Genomic DNA, 23,073 nt, shown 5'->3' on the forward strand with positions numbered 1-23,073 from the left:
TATACTCTAACTTTATGAAATGTACACCAACGTTCAGCTACGGTAGGTATGAAATAATTTCAACACCAAATTTTGCAATCTTATTGATCACTGGGACGTCCGAGGTCGATGTACTATTTTTGCAAAAAAAAAATAAATAAATAAATAGCGAAACTTGCGGACCACACTGAGCTAGACAATCGCTAATAGTTTGCGTCCCAGATACAAGCTGCACTAAATATCATTATTGAATGAATTAGTTACTTTTTGTAATTTAAAGGCCAACAGATTATAAGCACACTGCGGCGTAAGTTAACGCACAATTCCAATAAAAAACCCTGGACTTCATAATGACTGTGTAGGAGGCACGCGAAGCGGGAAGATGGTAGTGTTTCAACTCGTGTAACGAGCGGAGTGCAGTGTTTATTTTCGCAATGCTTCGAGCAACAAATAGACTCCAGAGCACGTCACGCAAGCTGCAGCGGCACACAAGTATGTATTATAATCGCTCAGGACCTGAGCAGCGTGCAGCTCAAGGCTTGCTTAAAAGAACGCAGTTTAAGTGGAGACCGTAGGCCACGAAAACTGGCCGAGTTCGAACACCAAAATCACTTTTTGTGTAGGAAAGAAGGTTGGTTCTCACCTGAATGCTTGTTGCGCGGCGACGGTTTATTTTGCAAAGTGTTTGGCACAATATACAAATAACCGCACGGCGGCAATGAAACAACACCGCGCCAAAACGAAGAAGAATCAAGCAAACAAGTTCACGGTGTGTTTGAACGTGACGCGGCGCACGTGAATGAAGAAACGGCGCAAACCAAACACAGCTGCGAGGTTGCGCACCTTTGACGGAGTTCGTAGGCCGCCAGCTGTATGCCTTCGTCGATTGAAGCCGCAATACGGAAAGTCCGACACTTCGTATTGCAATCAGACCCTGATGCCCGACGTTTGTTGGCAAAAACTTGATTGCACTATCATTGAAATGGTAAAATTGATTTTGTCGCAATTTCTATCAATTGCAAAATACGAAGCAACGTTGCAATTTGACCAGAACAACTTTCTGGGTGAACAACGAACGTGGGGGTAGACGGCTTGTCATGGCTGATAGAAATGTAATGTCATCTTCAGTTTATTATACCTATATCCACGAACACCATTCTACTATCGGTAAAGAAGTATGGCTTCGATTCGATAATATGGGAACAACAGAGTTTATTGGTCGACGACGGAGTGCATGTCGGTTTCCCAAATAGAAGAAAAATTGGAGCTTTTATTCGTGTGCTCATCAGGTGGCTCCCCTTGTGCTGGCTACGCTACCGAACAGTCCTCCGTTTTCCATACAGCGGCTCGCGTAATGACCTTTCTGGCCACACTGTTGGGTACAAAAAAAAGTTTTTATGTAACACTTTCTGATTAATAGAGGGACTACTTTTTCATGGCTATCAAGTTTAAATTTGGGAAGTGAAAAGCTGTAATACGGAACTTGTTCTAGAGCACATTGATCGCACTTAATGGTGCTTCCTATAGGTCAAAACAACTTTACCATTGTCCCGCAGAACATTATTAAAATTAATGAGTACATTTTTCATATAAGGTACCCTCGCAAATAACATTGCGGTCCCAGATTCTGACAATTTTGGACCAACCCGGTCTAGGAGATATGAAATGGCATGAAATGCCTTTAGCGCTCGAATGCTCACCCGAAAGCAGGTTATGCGACTCATGTCACGTTGAGGTTGCGGTTGCTCTTTCTTGATTCTGTTCATCATTCCGCTGGCGGCGTTCATTCGGTTTCTCTGCTCGAACAGGTCGTTCACCAACTGCAAGAAGAAAGGGGTCAATATCATTTTTGAACTTCATTTAACGAAATTAAAAGTAATAAGCCCAGTCATATACAAATACGGTGTTTCGCCTAACAGTACGACGCAATTTTATTACCTCATTTCAAACGCACAACATCGTAATATGTAGTTTTCAAAATCATGTTGACTATAACATCGGCAAGTAACATATTGAACAGTGATGTTTACTATTCAAGGGTTTAATAATACAATAGGTAAAGGACGCTGGGTATAAATAAAACAATCATATCAAAAGCTTTATTTATTATACGAACCTTTGCGACGTTGGGCTGCATTGGAGCGGCGGTTTTATTAAATTGCAACAAAAGACCAGATCCCGAGTTGTCACCAGATTTGTCAGGTGTCGGATCCTATTGACAAAGGTGAATTAGAGGTTTAAATACTGAGTAGTAGTAATTCATGTTTAGATTTGGTAATTTAGACATATCTGAAAGCTTCCCAGAATTTCATGAAAAAATAAAACACACTAAAGCAAACTGGAGTACACTTTTTCTAGGTTAATGCATAGTAAAAGACTTGTACAAAGAACCTGTAATGTACTGAATCTCGTCAATGAATAACCCTTTAAGAACATATAAACAACATATTCCACTTACTAAATGTAAGGCAACCTAATACAATAAATACTTGCACTGCACTGCACATTTGTCAAGCAAGTTTTACACGATAGTGAGATTTGAAAAACGAAAATAAATAAATTTTTATGTAAGTTAAAACAAAATAAAACTTACAGATCTGTAGGAGTTGTTGGGACAGGCATTTGATTTGTGTCCATATTCTGAACATGAACGGCACTTTGTTCCTTGTTTATCGCCAATAGGCAATTCCCAAAGTGGGCTAAACAGAAAATAAATAAACAATGAAAATAATAACTTCTTACCTGAAACTTACATCAATTTGATTAACTGAATTACATAAACTTACTGGGTGAATTTACACTGTGGACCATCTGGACAAAACCCAACCAGGTAATTCATGCAAATGACTTTTCTTCGGTGTCTGTGCTTGCAAAGTGCACCTGCACAAATGCATAACATAACAGTTAAAGAAATATGTAAACTAAAGTGTTGTGTAAAAACTGTTGTTATTAACACTTTATTCAATTTAGAAGGGACCATAAGAATATATTGTATATGACAACAATTAATCACATTAGGGGTTTTATAAGGTTTGCCTTTGGTGTCGCTCAACATTTTAAGGTGACTGCAACTACTTTAATTAAGGATGTGAAAATAACCATATTTTTTTGTCCCTTAAAACCCTTGAAAAAATACTCATCATAATTGTGCTAAACTTGGAAAGTAGACAATAAGCACAATCAATGCTAAATTAAATTACTCAACTGAAAAATTGTAAGACTAGTTTTAAGTCTTATGTTTACTGACTTATGTTTACTCAAGATGGCATGACTAACTGAGTTACAGCAATTTTCTGATAAACAAGTGTCTTAGGTGCAACATACAGGGCTTTATCCAGGGCCAAACTTTCCAAATTGTACACAGTAAAACAACTTACCATGTCTACAAAATCCTCTGTCATACCAGGGACAGTCTTTGATTTTATCGGCAGGATCAATATGTTGATACTGGCAATCCTTGTTATCACATCGCCCTATGAAGCAAAAATTCTTGCAACTTTTTTATATAGAGCTTTAGACTATGTAATATACAAGTTCTGATTTTATTTACAAACCATAAAATAAATTAAACTTACCAAACCGGGCATAGAAATAACACTCTGGCATTTTGCTCATGTCATACTCATGCAAAAATTCACACTGGTCTCCTTTTTTGCACAGGCCTCGCAGCCAATGTTTGCAAACAACCGCCTTGTCACCTCGCACATGGCGGAACGGGCAATTAGCGCCCCTTTGGCAAAGGTTTATCTTAAAAAAAGTGCAAACAGATGCACCAGATTCTAAAAAACAACACAGGTTTTTAAAAGCTTTCAAGCAACTGATAAAAACATTTAAACTTGGGAAGACTTACTATCCATTCCTGTAAATGGCAATGATTGCACGCCCAGTTGTCGTTCGATGGCGTATTCTATATCAAATTTTACATGGTCCAAATTGGCAACAACTTCTTGCATGATTATAAACCTCCTGAGAGTAAATTGGGTACATACTAAAATAGTCGGCTATACAATTTAAAATAAATTTATAAATTTGTCAACAAAAAATCATGTAACGTCAATTTGCTTTAATTAAACACTTTTGCTTAAAGGCTCTGTATGCTATTGTGGTACTGGTCTAGAATTCTACCACACAAACATTATTTGAGTTGTTTTTGCATTTTGCTAGTTAGTTAAAATATATTTCACACTGCCGTTTCTTTTAAACAAAATAACTAATGCCCATGTTGCAAAACATGATTTTTGCCAATAAAGACTTTTAAATTACTAGTTTTGTCAGATTATTCCATAAATAACAAAACTGGGAAATTTTTACTATTTAGATGAAATACAAATTAAAATAAATAGACTTCGGCGTCTTTAGTACACAATAGAAAACCTATTGCACAGATCTTACACTTAAATCTGAAATAATATTACTTAAAAAGTAACTTATAAACAAAATATCAAATTGTAATTCAAAACGCACAACATGCTTTTACTAACCTGGGGTAGGCAATACTACTTACAATGCAAATCGGATGAGCCAATGCATTATGGACAATAAACCTTTTCTATTATGGAGTGTATGGGGCTTTCGGAATAAAAACAATATTGGTTTTACAATTTTTTTACCTGTCTGTTACTCTTAACTTATCTCGCTTAATGACGATTGATTTATTACAAAAAATAAAAACAACTGTATTTCTATTAAAACTAAATCGGATGAGACAAAAAACTCAGAATTTACAAAACCCTAAATAAATCTACAGAGCCTAAAACACAATCTTAAAACTTTTTAAACTGACTTTTCTTTAAACTTTTAAAACATAACACTACAAAAATTTTAACATTGCGAACTCGGAAACTCACGAAACACGAAATTTATGAAATCCAAGAATTTATTCACAAGCAGTGGATACAGCAGCAAATATTATTATAGGCAGAACGGTATTTGAAAACATTATGTCAGCTTGGCCCTCTTTTTAAGGATAGCGTTCTCCACCACTTTGAGCTGTTCCAACAGTTCGACTCGGCGGTTTGCGATGGCTGAAACTTTCTTTCCGCCCGCCTTTGGTTCCCCAGAAATTGCGGACGATGGGCGCTTTCTGAAATTCAGTCATGTACATTATTACAAGTAAAATCGAATTTCGACACAGCAAATAAACTCTACAGCAGGGGTTCTTAAACTTTTTTTACCACGGACCCCTAAAATTTTATTTTACCTGGCGTGGACCACGGTAGGCGAGAAATTTCCATAATGACGTCATAAATTGACGTCACAATACAAATAGACCTCAGAAATCTGCCGATTTCAGTACAAAAAATGTGAAAGTGTAATGGAGCCAACATTCAGTGCAAATCGTTTCAATTTTAATTAAAGTTAATTTAAAAAATTATTATTTTTTAAATGTATACCACTATTTCCATTATGCCTTCATGGACCCCCTAAATCTAGTTCACGGACCCCCAAGGGGTCCATGGACCCCAGTTTAAGAACCCCTGCTCTAGAGCGTACAGAACACTTTAACCAATCTTTCCTAAAATGATAGACCTGCATATTTATTTTTACGCAATATGGTGTAAAGCAATAAATTCACGTACAAGCTTTGAAAATATATATTTGAAAAATTAATATTGCAATAACAGTCGCCCTAATTTGCATATCTCACGTCATTCCAAATACACAGAATATAACAGGCATTTAGTTCTAACCTGTAGTGACTCACAACATACAAGTCAAAAAAACAACTCCAACACAAGTCATCTATTTAAATTCAAATGTTTACGTTTTAGTAAATTGTACAAAAGTTTTAACTTCGGACATTATTAAGTCATAACAAGCCACTTCAAACTTCTGACGTCAGTTATTTTTAACTTTGGTTTAAAAAAAAGAAAAGGCTTCCGTAACTTTAAACCAAAATGCTGTTTCAGACCTAATACGACCGGGATTTGACAAAGGAATATAACTATGTCTTTCGGTATACCATTACAGACCTGCTTTCAGTCGATTGACCTTGCTTCCCTTGTCCTGCAGGCTGCAAAAACGTTCATATTATTATTATGTTTTTTGTTAAAAGTAATAAAAATTTAGTTCCTAAAATCAAATTGTCAGCATCAGATATGTCATTTTTTAGTTTTAGAGAAAATCGTCAATTTCTTCTTTGCCATTTTAAGGATGGCCAGAGTGTGGACCACAAAACTTATGATGCTTGTTGTTCTTACGACAAGTTTTTATTTAAATGTGATTTACAAATTTATTTTTTGTTTATTTAATAACGCTCATTGACAACAACTTCGAACCTGCAGATGTATTAACACGTTAATCCGCCCCTGAAAATGTGGACAACCCAGGCGGGATATTAACCGACTTAAAGGGCTACCCGATGACAAAGATTGTATTTACAAACAGCACAATTACCTTGTTGATTATTGTCATTTTGACGTCTTTTCGACCAGGTTTTGACGGCACAGCGACCTTGCCACCCGCTTGTGCACCAGTAATCGCCCCTACACCGGACATCTTAGCTCCCTGTGTTTTCTTAACTACAACAAACAAGACAAGCCGAGCTATTACGACCAGTAGTCAAAGTTGTAATGGAATCGAGTTGTTTTTATCAGTTGTACGACGAAACTTGGGTGAAAAATACTTCCCAGAACTTCAAAAGTGCTTGCACAACGTTTAATGAACGAAAAATAAAATTGGGGGCAATATGTTTACTTTTAGGCTTACGATTTCGCTTATAATAAACGGCCTTTATTTCAAAGACACGGATTTAAGTATCCATCAAATCAATCAACCACCCTGAACAAATCCTCAGTAAGCGCACATTTCAAAATGTCGGATGAATTCGTGCATAAAGGGTTGCAACTACAAGACTGGGTGTGGACATGATCGAGCCTATTATGAATCATTTAATGACCTAAAGCTAGCAAAAATACGCTATCCTACCACGTGAAAATCTTACCTGGCACTTTGGTTTTCACTTCATCGTCTGATGAATCAGAGGAATCGGATGATGAACTGTCTGAACCTAAAAATCACGGCGAACTTAATTGAAATAAAGCAGTTATTTAAAACCCAAACAAATACGTTTGTTACACATTTAATAAGTGACACCAGTTCCACTTAAAAATATTATTGTAGTATAAAACAAAGATAAAACAAGAAATAACCTTAACATTTACTTATTTATTTCGTATTGCGTCATTTCTATTTCTATTATTTTGGTTAATTTTTTAGTGATGGCCTTTGCACCACACGGTTTGATTTTTGCAAGAAAAAATGTTTCCAATTAAATGCAAATGTATTTGCCACAACAAACGCGAAACCTTGTATTTTAACTTAAAAAAAAAAAAACTGTCGAGGGTTTTTAATTTTATTTAAATATTCGTCACGGCAGTGTTCAACAGACATGAATTCAATCATCAACAATTGCAGATTCTATTAATAAACTAGAGTGTAATTAAAGCCTATAGGACGTGTGATTGGCAACAATAAATGCATTTCACCTTACTGCACGACACGCAGGTTAACATAAGTTTCATGTTATTTGGGTACTGTAAAACTTTTAGAATATGCGGAATCACTAACAGCCAAAACTCACGGTAAACAAACAGCAGAATTCCAGCACAACGTTCTGCCGACACGATCGAACAGAATTGTTAAGATTGACTAGTGAGTTTTCTCAAGCGTATTATTATATAGTGCATTATGGCCTATTTAATTCTGTAAGCATTCTATTACTTGCGGTTAAACCGTCAAAGGTCACTGAGCACATGGTTGGTGCCTTGAAATTGTAGAACTTGTCCTTACGGCAGTTGGTGTTACTACCTTGTCGCGGTAGGAGCTCATATTGTAGGTTACTTCTAAGTGTTTGGAGATGATGTTTAACTTACACTAATGCTGTTTCTGTTTTAATAACATTGTTTTGTATTCTATTTGAATAAGATATGAATCCACTTCTGCAGGCCTGTGCGTTATTAATACATTCCTTTTCACTGATAAAGACTTCAGTATCGAATCGGATCCATTAGTTTTCAAGAATGAAAGACGCTCGACAAAACCTGAAGATCCAGAGCTACTTCCGGATTCGCTCCCCGACCCGGAGTCCGACCTTCCTTTCGACCTTGAACCAGAGCTACTCGAATGCGAGAACTCGCTGCTACTCGACGAAGAATCAGATTGCCTATGCGAAATGAGAGGAAACTTAAAATAATACAAAAACTTTAAAGTGCAACTTCTACGACCCAACGTACTTTCTGGAGGCTGGCTTCTTTTGTACCTTCTTCGCCGCTCTACCTCTTTCCGGCGGAGGCGCCCCCTGCAAAATCGATACACGTGTATACGAAATGAAACAACTCATCACCAACACCGTGAAACGCATTAAAACTTTGTTAAGAAGTTAGTATTGATTAAAATTATTAATTAAAACGTATTGCAAGCAACAGTTTTTTACATGCACTCGTGAATGTCTGACGAAAAACAAACATTACGTAAGCGTATACTGTACAATATACATAATAACGCCGAAAGGTTATTTATGTAGGGTAGTTTTTGGACGAGAAAAGAAAAAAACAACGCTGTAGTGTGCCGGTAGTACCATTAAAACACATAACGACGGCTAACGTGTGTGGTTTATATTACCTTGCCAACGGGAAGAAGGCGAACCGTTTGTTTCCCATTCTTCACCTTTGCGTCTACAGGACTCGAGACTATAGCAGCGGCGACCGGCTGAGTTATCTTCTTAACGATTGCTGACGGTTTGACTGCCAACGATTTTGCAGCCGCTGTAATCCAATATGTGACAACATACGTTAATCAACATGCAGCTATTATACGATATGTTTTGCTAACAGATCATTTATCGCTGTTTGCTTTCCACGCATTTATGAAAGTATTGTGAAACGTATTTGAGGCCGCACGTGTTATGCATCAGCTTCGACATTTGCAGGCTTGTAGCCGATAACAATCAGAAGCAATATAATCTACATAGGTCGAGGCAATGCGTTGTATTATATAATGTAGGCCGACCCGCCACCCTAAAGTTCGTTGCACGAGCCTCGGTGATAGTGTTTGAGAGATTATTAAGTGTGCCGCGCAACTATTTGTAATTTTGTTAAACTACCTATTCGATTACAAATATATGCCGGTAAAGCTGGTTACACTTCAAGTTATTCAATATATAAATGTTTTAACCGATTACCTTGTAGTGTACTAAGGGTAATAATGTATTTCGCAACTTGCATGTATTGAAGTGCTTATTTCGAAGTTTCGCAAACTATTGCATCGAGATATACTAAGTATGTAGCGAAACTTTTTTGTAATTGGAAAATAATTATTCGTATCACACATAGGCATGTCGCAAAGAATATGAGAATATACGATCCTGTATCCATGATAACTGAAACTGTAATGGCATTTACTAGCCACCTGGCAGTTTAGCTATAACTGTATGGTTTTGTAAAAAGGGTGCCGTAAAAGGTGCAAGAAAAAGTTTCCCACTGCTTTTCTAAAGCATCCGTGCGCCAACGTGCGTGCTTACCTTGCTTGAGGGCGGCGCCGGCTTTAGCAACAGAGACAGAGTTCTTCTTTTTGGTCAGCTTCTTGCTTTTTTCGGGCGACGGCGAGCGGCTGCTAGCTGACGAGCTGCCCGAACTGCGCGTAAACGACGACGGAGTTAATGAAGAGACAAACGCGATATATTACACAGCGAATTCGGATTGTTGCGGACTCACCTAGAAGAGCCGGAAGAATGACTGGAAGAAGATCTGGATCTCGATGACGAGGAGGATCTGAGTCATGAAATGGTAAATGTGACGTTTAAATGCAAGAAGAGTTCTAAAATGATTTTGGAGAGTAAAAACAACAAAAGGCGAATATTGATTTTTACGCTGAAAGCCCATCGACAAAAAAGCAAATATTTGGCGTTGTAGATTGAAAAGTGTTAAGGAAGAGCGCTAAAATGGAGACGAGAAAACTACTTGTAAAAGCGTCGGGTTTATTATCAAAAAATAAATCTTGTGTTTAAATTGTAACGCCATTATAGACTGCTTTGAACTGAGCGACGTTCTGCATACCTTGTCAAATAGCGAAAACATTTGAAGTAAATTTTAAAGTTTTAAAAATGTATAAAAATATTCAGATTTTAAAGCACCGACCTGGATGAAGAACTTGATGAGCCGGATGAGCCTGAAGAACTACGAGCGTCGCGTGATTTGGCCATGTGTCGTCCCCTAGCCCACGGGTCGGACCACACGTCACCGCGCCCTGTCGGTCCATCTGGAAGAAACAAAATGCGACGTTGGCTAAACAAAGGTACAAGCAACAAACGTATACGGTGGAAGTATTTAAAACGACTGCAGTTTCCATAAAAATACCGGTTGTCAATCCGGGAGCGCAAATATTGGTTTTGTGCTTGTTTTCTTCACGTGAAAAAAACAAGTTCGAAAAAAACGTACTCAACTTAATTCGAATTGGGGTTAGGGCGAAAATTAAACACGTCCACGTGGCCTGTTTTTTCTTATATAAAACAACGATAAGCGCAGTAAGACTTACCCGAGTCTGGACGGGCCTTTCCCTGAATGGGAACGCCGACCGGCACAACGCGACTCTCCACCTCTCTGCGTAAAAAAATAGTTTTATGACACAAAATATTGAGAAAGTTGCAGAGCAAATACTGTCAAAGTGGAAATGTCGACATGGTTTTGATCATAAGACAATTTACCTTCTTGGCGACGGCGCACGCCTGCCTTCCTGTGGCCGACCTCCGTAATGATGATTAAAGCCGCGGTCTCTGTGAATAAAAAAGGATTGCACAATTAATCGTCTTTATTTAAGCACAACTATTTTGTAGCACCGATAAATTAAGACGGTGTTTCGTTTTTCAACTAACATTTTACATAAATCAGCACTTAATTTTTTTTTTCAAGTAACAAATGTTTATATTCACCATAAGATACATAAGTTGCACTGACAAAAGGTGATTTAATACAGAACAGCAAGCTTCGCAAACCGAAAAGTAAGAAACAAAGTAAACGCCAAGTAGTAGAAAAAGCCTAAAAAATAACCTCATTTCGGCGTCCGCCCTCTTGTCCCTGTAGTCACGGTCCTGGCGGGGGCCGTCACGGAACGGTGGTTCCCCGTACCGATGCGGGGACATTCCCCTGTTGTGTGGGGGCATGGGCGGGGGCTGGTGCCGGTGATGCGGACCCATGTCTCGAGGCGGCGACCTGGCCAAAAATGGCAAATTGAAGCACATATAACAAAAAAATCTGGGGATTCTTTTTTACAATTGAACATATATTAAGCTTTACTACATGACAAGGTAATTTAAATACATAACTGAAACAGTATTTTCAGGGCAGAACAGTTTGTCGCGGCACGAAGTTAAAAACGGGTGGTGTGCGGCGTCAAACTGGTTTACCTCGAAAATTTAATCAACTTGTTGCCTATCAACTACTAATCTAACGAGTCGCCCATCACTAATCCAACAAGACGGCTATCAACTAACCTCCGCTCGTGCCTGTCGTGCATGTCCCTGGCGAGGTGATGACCTGGTGGTGGCAAATGACGCTCCTTGCCTCTTCTGGGGGAACCACCGCGCCGCATGTCAACGTCCTTCAAACACAATGTAAGATCGTGGTTAGGCAGACCGCACAAGTGTACAAAATGTAATTTAAAATGCGAATAAAGTTATACGAGTAAAATGTTAATCAAAAGGCCTTGTGTGAAACCAAAGATTCGTCATAACTCAAAAAAAAAAAATATTTCTCTTTATATAAAAATCATATAGAAAGTAGGAAGAGCAATGTTTTTTTATTATATAGATAAAGGGCATTAATTATACAGGATATAGTACATTATGAAAAAGTTATAACTGTACAGAACTTTATAACAGTTTATACAAAAGAGCCCTCTGAAATAAATAGAGAACAAAGAAATAATAAAATATTACAACCACAAGATAACTTTGTGATAATAAAAATGAAAATTATTCACTAGAAAAAACAGCAATAGACAAACGCATACGCATCGCACAACCTTAAATGAAAGAAATGTCCCATATGGCATTTATATTGCAGAATTTCGGCTAATGACATTTAATGAACATGTAGAAATATGTCCGCATGATAAGGTAGTCACTTGCTTTCTTCGCTAGCTTGTACACGTCACAAAAAACACACAAAAAATACGCTAAATAAAACATTACTCACTTTTACCCTGCAAAGCGTTCGGTGCGATACCTGCTCAGTGCTCATATAAATTAGGCGCTTAACATGGTAGCAACGGCTTATCATTGCGCACGCTTACCCTTCTCGGGGATCTTCGTGCGTCTTTGTCTTCGGAGGCGATCTTCATGCCTTCGAACCTCTTGATTCGCTTCAGTTCCTCGGGTGGGGGGACTGCGTAGCGGTCGTCGTCGTCCAATGCGCTGAACGGGTCGAAACCGCTACAACAGAAGACGCGGTACTTTTAAAGGGCATAAAAACAGATGTTCAGATCGGGCAAAAGGGTGTGGAACAGCGGTTCCCAAACTGGGATCAGCGGTTCCCAAACTGGGATCAGCGAACCAACTGGGGTCCGTACAACAGTTTCAGAGAGTCCGCAATGAGAACTAGTCTTTAAGTTTTTAAACATTAGGTTGTAGCGAATGTTTTTAACCATTAGAGATAGGCTATGTTTTAAATATTATCTGTCATCATATTAGTCTTTAGTTATGCTTTATTATTCGATAATGTAGCGTGTTTTATGATGTCTCTTGTGACATCATAAAGCATATATTATGCTGTATTACCTGCTATCAGCGAATCATTCGCATTAGTTAGAAGGTTGTTAAATTAGAAAGAATCGCGACTGCACTAGTGTACTACAAGAAACATGGGTCAACTGAACCTTAACTTTTTATAGGTCCGCGAAATATTAAAAAATTATTAAAGGTCCAACAGGCAAATTTTTTTAGAAATTTTGGGAACCGCTGCTGTGGAGTGTTATAAAATCTACATTGGTTTTAGGTTAGTAGAAACGTTTTCAGGTATGGGCCATATTTAGTTTGGAAAGCATGTCACAAAGTTAAGCTGTTGTTTAGGGGAACAAGAAAGTATTAAAATATTATATCTAGGTTACTGTGTTATTAGTTACTTTTAGGTTGCAAAATTTTTCGGAGGTTCAGCTAATTGGTTTACATTACACACACCCTTATAATTACACATAAGGACTAATAATAAACATAAACCAACCGAGCGTCGTCCACAAGTGGCTTTTGAACTATAAAGTCCATGTCTCGATCCACGTTGAGAGCCTCGTTGCACGAGATGACGTCACGTTTGCGCATGAAGTCAGGCTCTTCCACCTTTCGCTGCATGGCTCGACGTCGCATCTTCGGAAAAATACATAAACAACCAGTTAAGTATAAATAACAAACACAATAAAAAAAATAGTGAAGGTTTGCAAATTTAGTTTTATTTGTTTTTTCATGTAAGGATGTGTTGGAATCTTCATGCTTCTTAGAAAACAACGAGCTTGTTTAAAAATCTTACCTCCTTTGCGTGACGTAGGCCTCTTTCCCAAGCAGTTTCAGGGGCAGGAGGCATTGCAGGGTGACCGAAGTTGTGCGGCATCGGTGGAGCCTTTATTTAAAACAAATTCATAAAAATATCCTCAGAACGACATTACTGTTAAAACTATAATCTTGTATTACCATTTTGTTTTACACTTTAGAATCCTGTATTGAAACACTTTAGCTGCATTGAAGGCCATTGCGGTAACAAATTTAAACGGTTTCACGTATTATTTTTGCACCGACAGTGTTTAGGAACGTAACAATTCATTAACGCGTGACGTTTAATAGATTTTGCGCTTACCCTTGGGTCCATAGGAGGAGGTGGCCTGGCGTCGGCAGGTGGAGCTTGGTCGGCAAACATGTTGTAACCACCTGGAAGTCAGTTGAGTTACAAACATGGTTTACAAACAGTTTGCTGGCAGTTATATTCTCTACACCAGTAGGCAAAAACCTGATTAGGAATTTTAGGGTGGAAATAAGAATGGAAGTCAAAACTGTATTTACCACTAAAAACGTACCTTTATCATTAATACCAGGATGTATAAAGCGGCAACGGTCTCCCCAGGTACAACTGCCTCTCAGGAAAAACCGACAAATTTCTCGTGGGACTGCAGGACCCTCTATAAAAAAATGAAATCGTAAAAATTGGCTAAACCCATGTCTCAATTGTTTTCTTCAAGCATTTTGCTCATTGCATTCGCAAATATTAATATATAATATAACTAGCGCACCTATGGGATCCACCATTTCTCCCTCTTCAAAGTCATCAGGATAAAATCCCTGAGTGGGTAAACGTTTCTGCAAACAAAAGAAATAAAAAAATATGCACAAAGCGATTTTATCGTATTTGCATTGAGTAGAAAACCATTACATTGCATTATCACATTATGTTTTATTTGTTTATGCATTCTAATGCAATAAACTTTAGCAATGTATTAGGCAACAAAATGTAAAAATTTAAAATCAATCTTCTCTTTAAACAGAGTGTTGAAAGTTGTGGCAAATTTTTAAACTTAAACTTAAAGGTGAACATAAAATTAGCAGCACTGCTAAAGGGCCTTGAGTATGTTTGTATATCATATTATTTTAGTGAACAGAATAAAGTTTAAGATCTAACCTGGTCCCCGTTTTGACTTTTCACTTCACCGTCACTTGACTCAATCTACAAAAAGAACAATTTACATAGTACAAACATGAAGTGGCATTTTATTACATATTATCACAGAAGAATTAGGTTGTACCTCTCCATCTGACATGTTTTCTTTGTCTTTTTTTGTTGCTGAATGCTCATCTTCCACCTGTTAGACAAAAAACCTTGATTGTGTTAACAGGTTTTGTCAAAGATAAATACTTAACACTACTCCTATTTCTTATATGATATAAAAGATACATAAATATCCAGCCAACTCTATTTATACATCTTGTAAAAAATTACATACAATTTCTCCTTCTTCATCCACATCCTCGTCATAATCGAGCTGGTCCAACTCTGGACGCACAGGATCTAGCATCTCACTAAAATCATCTTTATTATACTTTACTGGAGAAGGAGAAGAGTCTTCTTCTTTTGTTTCTGGGGGAGGACTATCAACCCGGCTGATAAGTGAACGCCGTGCTTCCTTTGCAACAGGTGATGGACTTCTGTCCTTTCCACCAAAGGGGACGTTTGAAGCATGGTCTGAAAGAGGTTCCTGTGGATTTACTTTGGACTCCTCTTGATCATCATCAGAATCAACTGTAAAAATGAAAACACAACGTTTTGTTTGTATTTGCGAAGAACTGTTTTACAAAAGTGCTTTATTTTGAGCATAGTGGTGTGGCCCCCTGGCCCGTTTATTTCACAACTTTCAACAATCGATTAATTTCATTTTAATTTTGCTTAATTAATAAATGTTTAAAATACTTGCGTCACTAAAGGTAAAAAAGAGAAAAAACTCGGGACACATGTTTTTAAAAAAAATGGTTACAAAAATTATTCGCAAACCAATCTCTCCATCAGAATCTTCTACAGAAGCAGCTTCCACTTTATTTGATTGCACCTCTGCTTCATTGTTACTAATACCAGGAAGTGTATCTGTTTTAGCAGTATCTTCTTCTGCTTTGTTTTCTCCTTGCGCAGTCTGAGCAGGAGACACCTACATATAAATAACAGTTAAATTAGTCCAGTGGTTTTCAACCTGGAGGTCACAACCCCCGGGTGGGTCGTTTGCCTTTTCTCTGGGGGTCGCGAAGACGACGATTAAATACCAATCACTATTACGAGAATGACAATTAATTGCCATAAAAAAATATCTGTAGATGTTAGTGAATGTTGTTGACAGTGAGTGTTTAAACATCAGTAGCCAAGAAGAAAGTTTCGAGACTATTATTTTAACAGTGTAGGCTTACTATTGAGTTCCCGTTATCAATTATAGGTATGCTACGGCAGTGCTTTTCAACCTTTTCTGGAACAGTACACACTTTTACGTTTACTGAAGAACTTGTACAGTACACTACACACACCAGCCCTTGCAATTGGTCTCACAACTAAGTGCAATCTCTAACCTGTAATCCAAGTTGCAATTACTTATATTGCGCTATGTTTATTCTGAAATTCAATAAAGACAGAAATCAGAAGCTAAACAAGTGTTTACTGTAATGCAAAAAAACTGCTATCCATTGTCGCGACAATAACTAGTTATTACATCACAATAACCATTTTATCACGGAAAATATTTAGCACGCATAGACAAGCTCACTGATGCTGCCTTGTGCATGAATTTAATAAATGAGTATTTTTTTTGAACAGAGTGATACTATAATTTTTGTTCAATAATATTTTTTTGTTCTATTGCGCATACACAAATGTATTACATATGCAGGAATCTTTTTTTTGGGGGGGGGGGGTCATTTGTTACATTGGGTTGTTAAAATTGGTCGCGGTATGAAGAAGGTTGAAAACCACTGAATTAGTCCATCTTACACCAAACATTCACATCCTAGTAGAAAAAATGATGGTGCTAAAGGTATTTTTGTAAATACCATTGTAAAACAGTGTTTGCGTGGGCTGCATGGGACATTTAGCATTTGAAATTTGTAAAAAATATATTTACTTTTTTTTGCCTGTGCACATCTGTGAGAAAAGTGTGCATGTGCCATAATTTTTTGTGCATTTGCGCAAAAAACCGCTTAAAGCGGAAACACTGCTCTTAAGCCAAATGTGGTAATTTTGATGGTTGCATCTGGCATGGAGAAAAATCTAAGCTGGATTTCTTAGTATATATATATATAATAATTAGGAGAATATGTAAGAAAACAATAAACAACTAAAATAGTGCTTGGTTAACATTTTGTAAAAATGCCAGTTTTATTTCATTTGATTTTACATGTTTACCACAATATTTTTGTAAATTGTAATGCAAAATCAACGTACAATTCATTTAATGATTCTAATATGCTTGCCTCATTTCCTCAAATCTCATCCAGACTAAAAAGCTATCATAAATCACCAGAAGACACATAAATAGTAAATTCAGACATTATAGAACTGTTATCTAGTCTGTAGCCACCAAGGATTTTAGACCCCTATGTTTGTTATACTGCTAAAATTTGGGTTGAATCATCACATTACTTATTGTGTGTACCGATATTTGATTGTGAATATACTCAATGAGCAATATCAACAGAGTAAAGCGCCTCTGTTTAGAATTTCAAGCTGTTAAGGACAGGTACTTTTAGCAACATGTTCCTTGTAATCAAATACCTAAAAAGACTTAGGCAGCAGTCGACCCTTGGCTTCAGGGCCAGCATCTTAGTTGCCTAGCAACCCCAAAAGCCAAAGTAGCGGAACTTTTGTTTTATGACAACTGAACAATGCAAACAGTTGCAAATACTTACAAACTGCAGAGCCGGTTAAAAAAAACCCGAGTCCGACTCCCGAGTCCGGCCAAAAAAATAAACCCGAGTCCGACTCCGGCCAAGTCCAGCTCTGACTCCACAGTAGGCCTACCATATGTCCTCTTTTAGGAGGACTTGTCCTCTTTTCTCAAAAAACTGAATGATCCTCCAAGGACGCTCAAAAATGTCCAAATGTCCGCTTTTTTCGCATTTTGAGTTAATTGCTCATACTTTTAGCTCGTTAATATTTCATTTTTGTAATGTTTCCAATGGTTTCGCTGTGTTGTACACCACTCCTACAGCGCTGTACAAACTCTATTTTTGCCAACTTTAACATTAAAACGGTAAAAATTGTTCGCGCTCTGCGCGAATCTTTTCTACTTCGATGTTAGCTTTTTTTAGCACAAAGTCTCTTTGAGTGCCATTGCATGTTTTCATATCATTGAAGGTATAACGGCCCTATTTAAAATTTTGCTAACTTATAGATCAGGGGTGACAAACCTATTTGCTGTCGCGGGCCACTTTGTCAGTTACCGCTGAGTAAGCGGGCCACACAGCTTTTAACTCATGCTATAAAACCTGTTAAAATCATAAAAAATGTTCAATGGCAAGCTAAGCTTACGCTCAACTAGTTACTACTGCAATGTACTGAAGCAGCAACAGGCTCATGGTGTTAAATTATTAGTATATTTTATAACACAACAATGAATAAACAGTTGAATCCTGAATTGATGGTTACTGTATGGATTTACACAACAGTTTTTACGATCCCTGCATGATGTACGCCAGTGGTTCTTAAACCTTTTTTTAGCCGCGCCCCCCTTTTGTAATTTTTCTATGCCCCTACGAAAAGCAATTTGGCATTTTATGATTAATATCACTGAGACAATATGAAAATAGTTAAGCGTATTGCTGGTCAAAAAAAATTAGGTTTTGATTTCCTTGAATTGGCAAAATTGCAATTTAGGAGGCTTTTAGCATTGGGCACACAATAAATTGCTGTGCTTGACACATTGATTTTTATCGAGCTGATTTTGCAAAACGTGTTGTGAGGAAATTGACTCCACAAGTTGTAAGGCTGTGATGTAGAGCGCAAAAAGTCAAGAGCAAAAATTAAACATTACGTTTTCGTTTTTTTTTTAATGTGACGACACACAATATAACGGCAATATTACAAAGAACGTTATAGATTTGCGCAAAAAAGAGTCCCCCTGTTGCTAGCCTGTTATCATATATAAAATATGGAACAAAAATAGTTTGAAAGGGCTAAATTTTATCATCTATCTATTAGTTAGCAAAACTGAAATTAAATAGGGCTGTTATTTCTTCGATGATATATGTATAACATATAGACAGAAAACATGCAATGGCACTCAAAGAGAATTTGTACTTAAAAAGAAAAAAGTTGATAATTGAAATTACAATTTTGGGCAGTTTCAAAGGTAAAGTTGGGAAAAAAACAGAGTTTGTACATCTGTAGAAATGGTGCCTAACCTAAACGAAACCATTAAAATCACAGAAGAAAATTAAATAATTAAGTAAAGCCGCGCCCCCTTAATAATTGCTTGGCCAGGGGGGCGAGCCCCCCGGTTAAGAACCGCTGATATACGCGTTATTTAATTCGGCTATCAGCTTTTGATATCACATCGCAAAGAGTAGAAGCGGGTCAAAGAAACTTTAAGACTGCCTTGTCCTCACCCGAATGCTGCGCGGGCCACACAAAATTATTTTGCGGGCCACGTGTTTGTCACCCCTGTTATAGATAAACGATAAAATTCATCCACTGTTCGAACTATTTTTTATCCATGTTTTATTTAATTGGATAACATTCTAGCAACAGAGGACTTAAACATTTTCGCGCGAATCAATAATGTTTTTGCAATATTGCTGCTGTTGTTGTGTGTTATCACATCTTTTGAAATACGATAACGCAAAGTTTAATTTTTGCGCTTACATTTTTATTTGCGCTGACATCGCAGCCTTACAACTGTGGAGTGAATGCCCTCACGACACGTTTGTCAAAATCATCTCGTGCACGAGCAATTTATTGTGTGTCCACTGCTAAAATCCTCCTGAATTTACAGTTTAGCGCCCATTAAACCCAATTTTTTGCGCGCTTTGCGCGACCGACAACAAACTTCACTATTTTCAAGTTGTCTAATTGATATTTAATTAAAAATGCCGAAGTGCTTTTCGTAGAGAGGGGGGTGCAAGGCATGGGGAAATTACCAAGGGGGACACGGCTGAAAAAGATTAAGAACCACATGTCTATGGCATCAGGTAGTTCTCACCAGACACTTTCTTTAAATTTAGACAACAATAAAGCAAAATGTAAGTTATACATTATAATGCCTAAAAGGAAAACTCTGTTTACTGATGAGCTACGACAGAAGTATCCGTGTTTCAGAAAAGGACGTGTTAATTTTGAAGCTGAATGCAATACTTGGATATGGCACGTTTTTCTCAAACGTAACAATTCTACTTTTGTTTTACTTGCAGGCAAGAAAATGTCCTCTTTTAAGGTGCTGAATATATGGTAGCCCTACTCTACAGCCTGTATTTTCCCATTTACGCAACTAAATTAAGGTGGATTTTTTGCAATCCACTCATATTGATGTCATAATTGATCCACCCGCATTACATGGTTAAAAAATATTTCACCATTTGTTATTACACTTTTACAACTTACATTTTGCCGCCTTAACAGTTTTAAAATTTGATACTGCGCATGCGCACGTCGGACTCGGGACTCTGGTAGTTTTACGTGGTCTTACCAGAGTCCCGAGTCCGACAAAACAAACCGACTCTGTTGAGTCTGACTCCGCAGCCCTGCTTATAATAGGTGCATAAAAAACAAAAAAGTTTCACACCTCTTTCACTGTATCATCAGTTTCACCAAGCTTATCTCCAACTGAATTATCAACTGCTTTAGTTGCTTCGATCTTGGGGTTTTCCTTGTTCATTGTTGTTAGTTCAACTACGGGAAAATCCATTCCTTCCAATTCAGGTGGCTTTGGTGATTCCATAGTTGATTTACTATGCGGGTAGCAAGCTTACTTGAAACTGAAAGAAAACCATTTACAAATTTTAATGGAAAAGTGACAGATGTTGGGTAGACAGAAGAGCAAAGAGCACAGAGATTGGTGAAATACTGTTACAGATTTATTGTCAAGTGTCTCAGCATAGACATTAGTCAAATGTATTTATAACAAAGCAACAAACCATTTTTCATTCCATCGCTATTATGAAGTGAGTGTAACGCCATAACGTTTTATCCTATTTTGAGATTTTATTACATTCAGTTGAAAAACAGTTTGATTCAATACAGCTAAAAACCAAATACAGAAACATACAGCTAAAAGCCAAATACAGAAACAATTGGCTTGGTTTCTTTATAACTGACTCATCTAACTGCATTTGATTATTTAATTTCTGCACAAATGTACTGACTAAAATCAATACTCAAATTCAGCTTACAACAGCATAACACTTGATTCAGAAACACATGGTAAAGTTGTTGCTCCACAATTACAGATACACAGGAGCAACTGCACACAACATGTACCACACTGTGATACAAACATTGCAAAAAGATAACCAGTTAAAAAAACTTTAATGGACTTTGGATTTTAATAACTGGTTTATTTTTTTTGGTTTATCTTTGTATGACTATGTGGTAATGATGTGTGCTCACATTTGCAGTACAGCAAATGGAAATCCTTGGTTGCAATTCCACTCAGGCTGAAACAAGAAAACAAACCAATATTATAAGTGTGTCAGAGCAACTTTTTCAAGCATACATACTGGTAAAATGAAAACTGCAAGTACCTAAATTTCGTCAGATATATGTAGGTAAAAACACAAAATTCCGATCTTTATAATTATTTAAAATATTAGCATTATTGTGCTACTCTAAAACTTACCGTATATAAGTGCAATTTGACAAATCAGCTTTATAATAGAGTACACAATATATTTCAGGTTATTATGAATTTAAATATTTTTACGTAATTACAAACAATACTTGAAATGTTATCCCAAATTTTACTGAATAGTAAAAAAAAATCAGAAACAAAATTCACATTATAAAGGTCGACCTTTGTTACTTTTACTTTTTTACATCACGGCCTTTACATGTTGGTTTGTATGTTTATGAAGTATTGTTTGTAAAATCATGAATGGATTGAAGTTATTAGTTCTACAACAGATGAACACTTAAGTGATGACAACAAACCACTGATATGCTAAGATATTTTAGTTATTACTGGGGCAATTATTTTTTCATCAAAAAAATGGGAAATTTTAACTTCCATATTAGAAATATATACACAACTTTAAACAATGCAAAGTTGATACTGGATAAGAGTTACCATATTATCGAAATAACAAATGGGATAACAGCAAATCACCACAGAAATAAGAAAATGCAAAAAATGTTTCTTTAAAAATCAGAAATATACAAATATCTTTAAGCACAAATTTACACCTAATGCAATAAACCAGGCATATATGGTAAATATTTTATGCTGTATGTCGAACAACAAAACATACAGCAACAAATGTAGTATATAAACACCAAAAGTGGAAATAACAGACAAATATTATTGTTTACAACTAATAAAATTTATAAATTCAATATAAAGTAAAAAATACCTACCTATGAAAGAATGACGTACCGAAATTAACTTGTTTTTGTCCGTCTGAACTATTAATGAAATGTTACAATTTGTTTCAAAAACCTAAAATATAGCAATCTGTTTAAATATAAATCTATTAAACTCCCTATTGTAATAAATCGAATATATTCAATCCGATGATTTGCTGTCCAAACATTTTAGTTACGGTTATTTTTTAAGTTGTAGTTGTATCTCATAATTATATGTAGTTAACACAGAAATTTTAAAATACATGTTTTAACTTAATGTACGTCTGACTAAGTTAGGTTGCTTAGAGGGTGGTACTAAGTGAAGAAATGTGAAGAATGGTACCCAAAAGTACCTATAAAGGTACAATACGCCACCTTATGGAATCGCATAGATCGAATTCTAACTAGGCTGACGCCGCCCAAACCTAAAAGATGTTTTTCTCTGAACCATAACACGTCACATGAGAGCATTTCAAAGCGTATGAGACCTAATAAAGTTTGCAATAAACACAAAATAGCTCATAATAAGGCAAGTAACAAATGCTGGCCGTAGTAGAAGCAATACTAAAACGAATTTAACATATTTTTATTTGGGGCACACCTACGAAATATTTATCAATGGATAAAGACAACATAAGCTAATATTCTTAGTCAACCAAGAGCAAACCAACGCCTATCTATAGATAGGCGTTGAGCAAACGAAGCGTTTTATTATTAAATGAGTTGCAGGCGTTAAATATTTTAGGTATTTTAATTTTTAAGCCATTATTTTAGGCTTGTTTCTAATAAATCTTAAGCCAAAGACCTGAAAATTGTACTCCCTTAATTATGCTAGCAGATCAGAGGACTTTTAATCCTGGTAGGTACCATACTGCATCCATCGAAAGAAAATCGCGTTTGAAAAGCAAAGTTGCTTAGTTTTGGTTCAACATATTGTAAGAAGCCTTTAGGCTTTGGCCTCAATCACTTCAAAGCATTCTTGGGAAGGTTTATTGTACGATATAAGTATTTTTCGTGATGTTTAATCAAAGTTTGT

At 36.7% G+C, this 23,073-nt stretch overlaps 2 protein-coding genes across 4 annotated transcripts; both read right to left on the reverse strand.

The window, feature by feature from the left end:
- Positions 1-163: 163 nt before the first annotated feature.
- LOC146160930 (putative cleavage and polyadenylation specificity factor subunit 4-like protein) lies at positions 164-3,970 on the reverse strand. Its single transcript, XM_083383860.1, has 8 exons — positions 3,830-3,970; positions 3,555-3,758; positions 3,357-3,452; positions 2,766-2,859; positions 2,573-2,678; positions 2,096-2,191; positions 1,680-1,799; positions 164-1,351 (listed from the first exon to the last, which is right to left on the reverse strand). The coding sequence occupies exons 1-8, from the start codon at positions 3,930-3,932 to the stop codon at positions 1,265-1,267; spliced, it is 906 nt and encodes a 301-aa protein (XP_083239986.1). The 5' UTR covers positions 3,933-3,970; the 3' UTR covers positions 164-1,264.
- An 885-nt stretch (positions 3,971-4,855) lies between these two features.
- Positions 4,856-22,147, reverse strand: LOC146160931 (uncharacterized). Of its 3 annotated transcripts, none has more exons than XM_083383753.1 (26): positions 22,050-22,147; positions 20,263-20,455; positions 15,501-15,651; positions 14,956-15,251; positions 14,758-14,814; positions 14,634-14,678; positions 14,248-14,314; positions 14,035-14,136; positions 13,818-13,888; positions 13,494-13,583; positions 13,194-13,333; positions 12,268-12,406; positions 11,468-11,574; positions 11,025-11,186; positions 10,682-10,750; positions 10,513-10,577; positions 10,116-10,236; positions 9,693-9,749; positions 9,500-9,612; positions 8,602-8,744; positions 8,214-8,278; positions 8,022-8,143; positions 6,923-6,988; positions 6,376-6,500; positions 5,952-5,992; positions 4,856-5,062 (listed from the first exon to the last, which is right to left on the reverse strand). In XM_083383753.1, exons 2-26 carry the CDS (start codon positions 20,416-20,418, stop codon positions 4,918-4,920), a joined length of 2,715 nt encoding a protein of 904 aa, XP_083239879.1. In that variant the 5' UTR covers positions 20,419-20,455; positions 22,050-22,147; the 3' UTR covers positions 4,856-4,917. The 3 variants fall into 3 exon arrangements, with proteins under 3 accessions (XP_083239879.1, XP_083239877.1, XP_083239878.1); XM_083383751.1 differs by having other exon boundaries at positions 20,263-21,133; positions 22,050-22,144; XM_083383752.1 differs by having other exon boundaries at positions 20,615-22,142.
- Positions 22,148-23,073: the final 926 nt, after the last annotated feature.

This window comes from Ascidiella aspersa, chromosome 3 (assembly GCF_963924565.1).
Source record: "Ascidiella aspersa chromosome 3, kaAscAspe10.2, whole genome shotgun sequence".
Lineage (NCBI taxonomy): Eukaryota > Metazoa > Chordata > Ascidiacea > Phlebobranchia > Ascidiidae > Ascidiella > Ascidiella aspersa.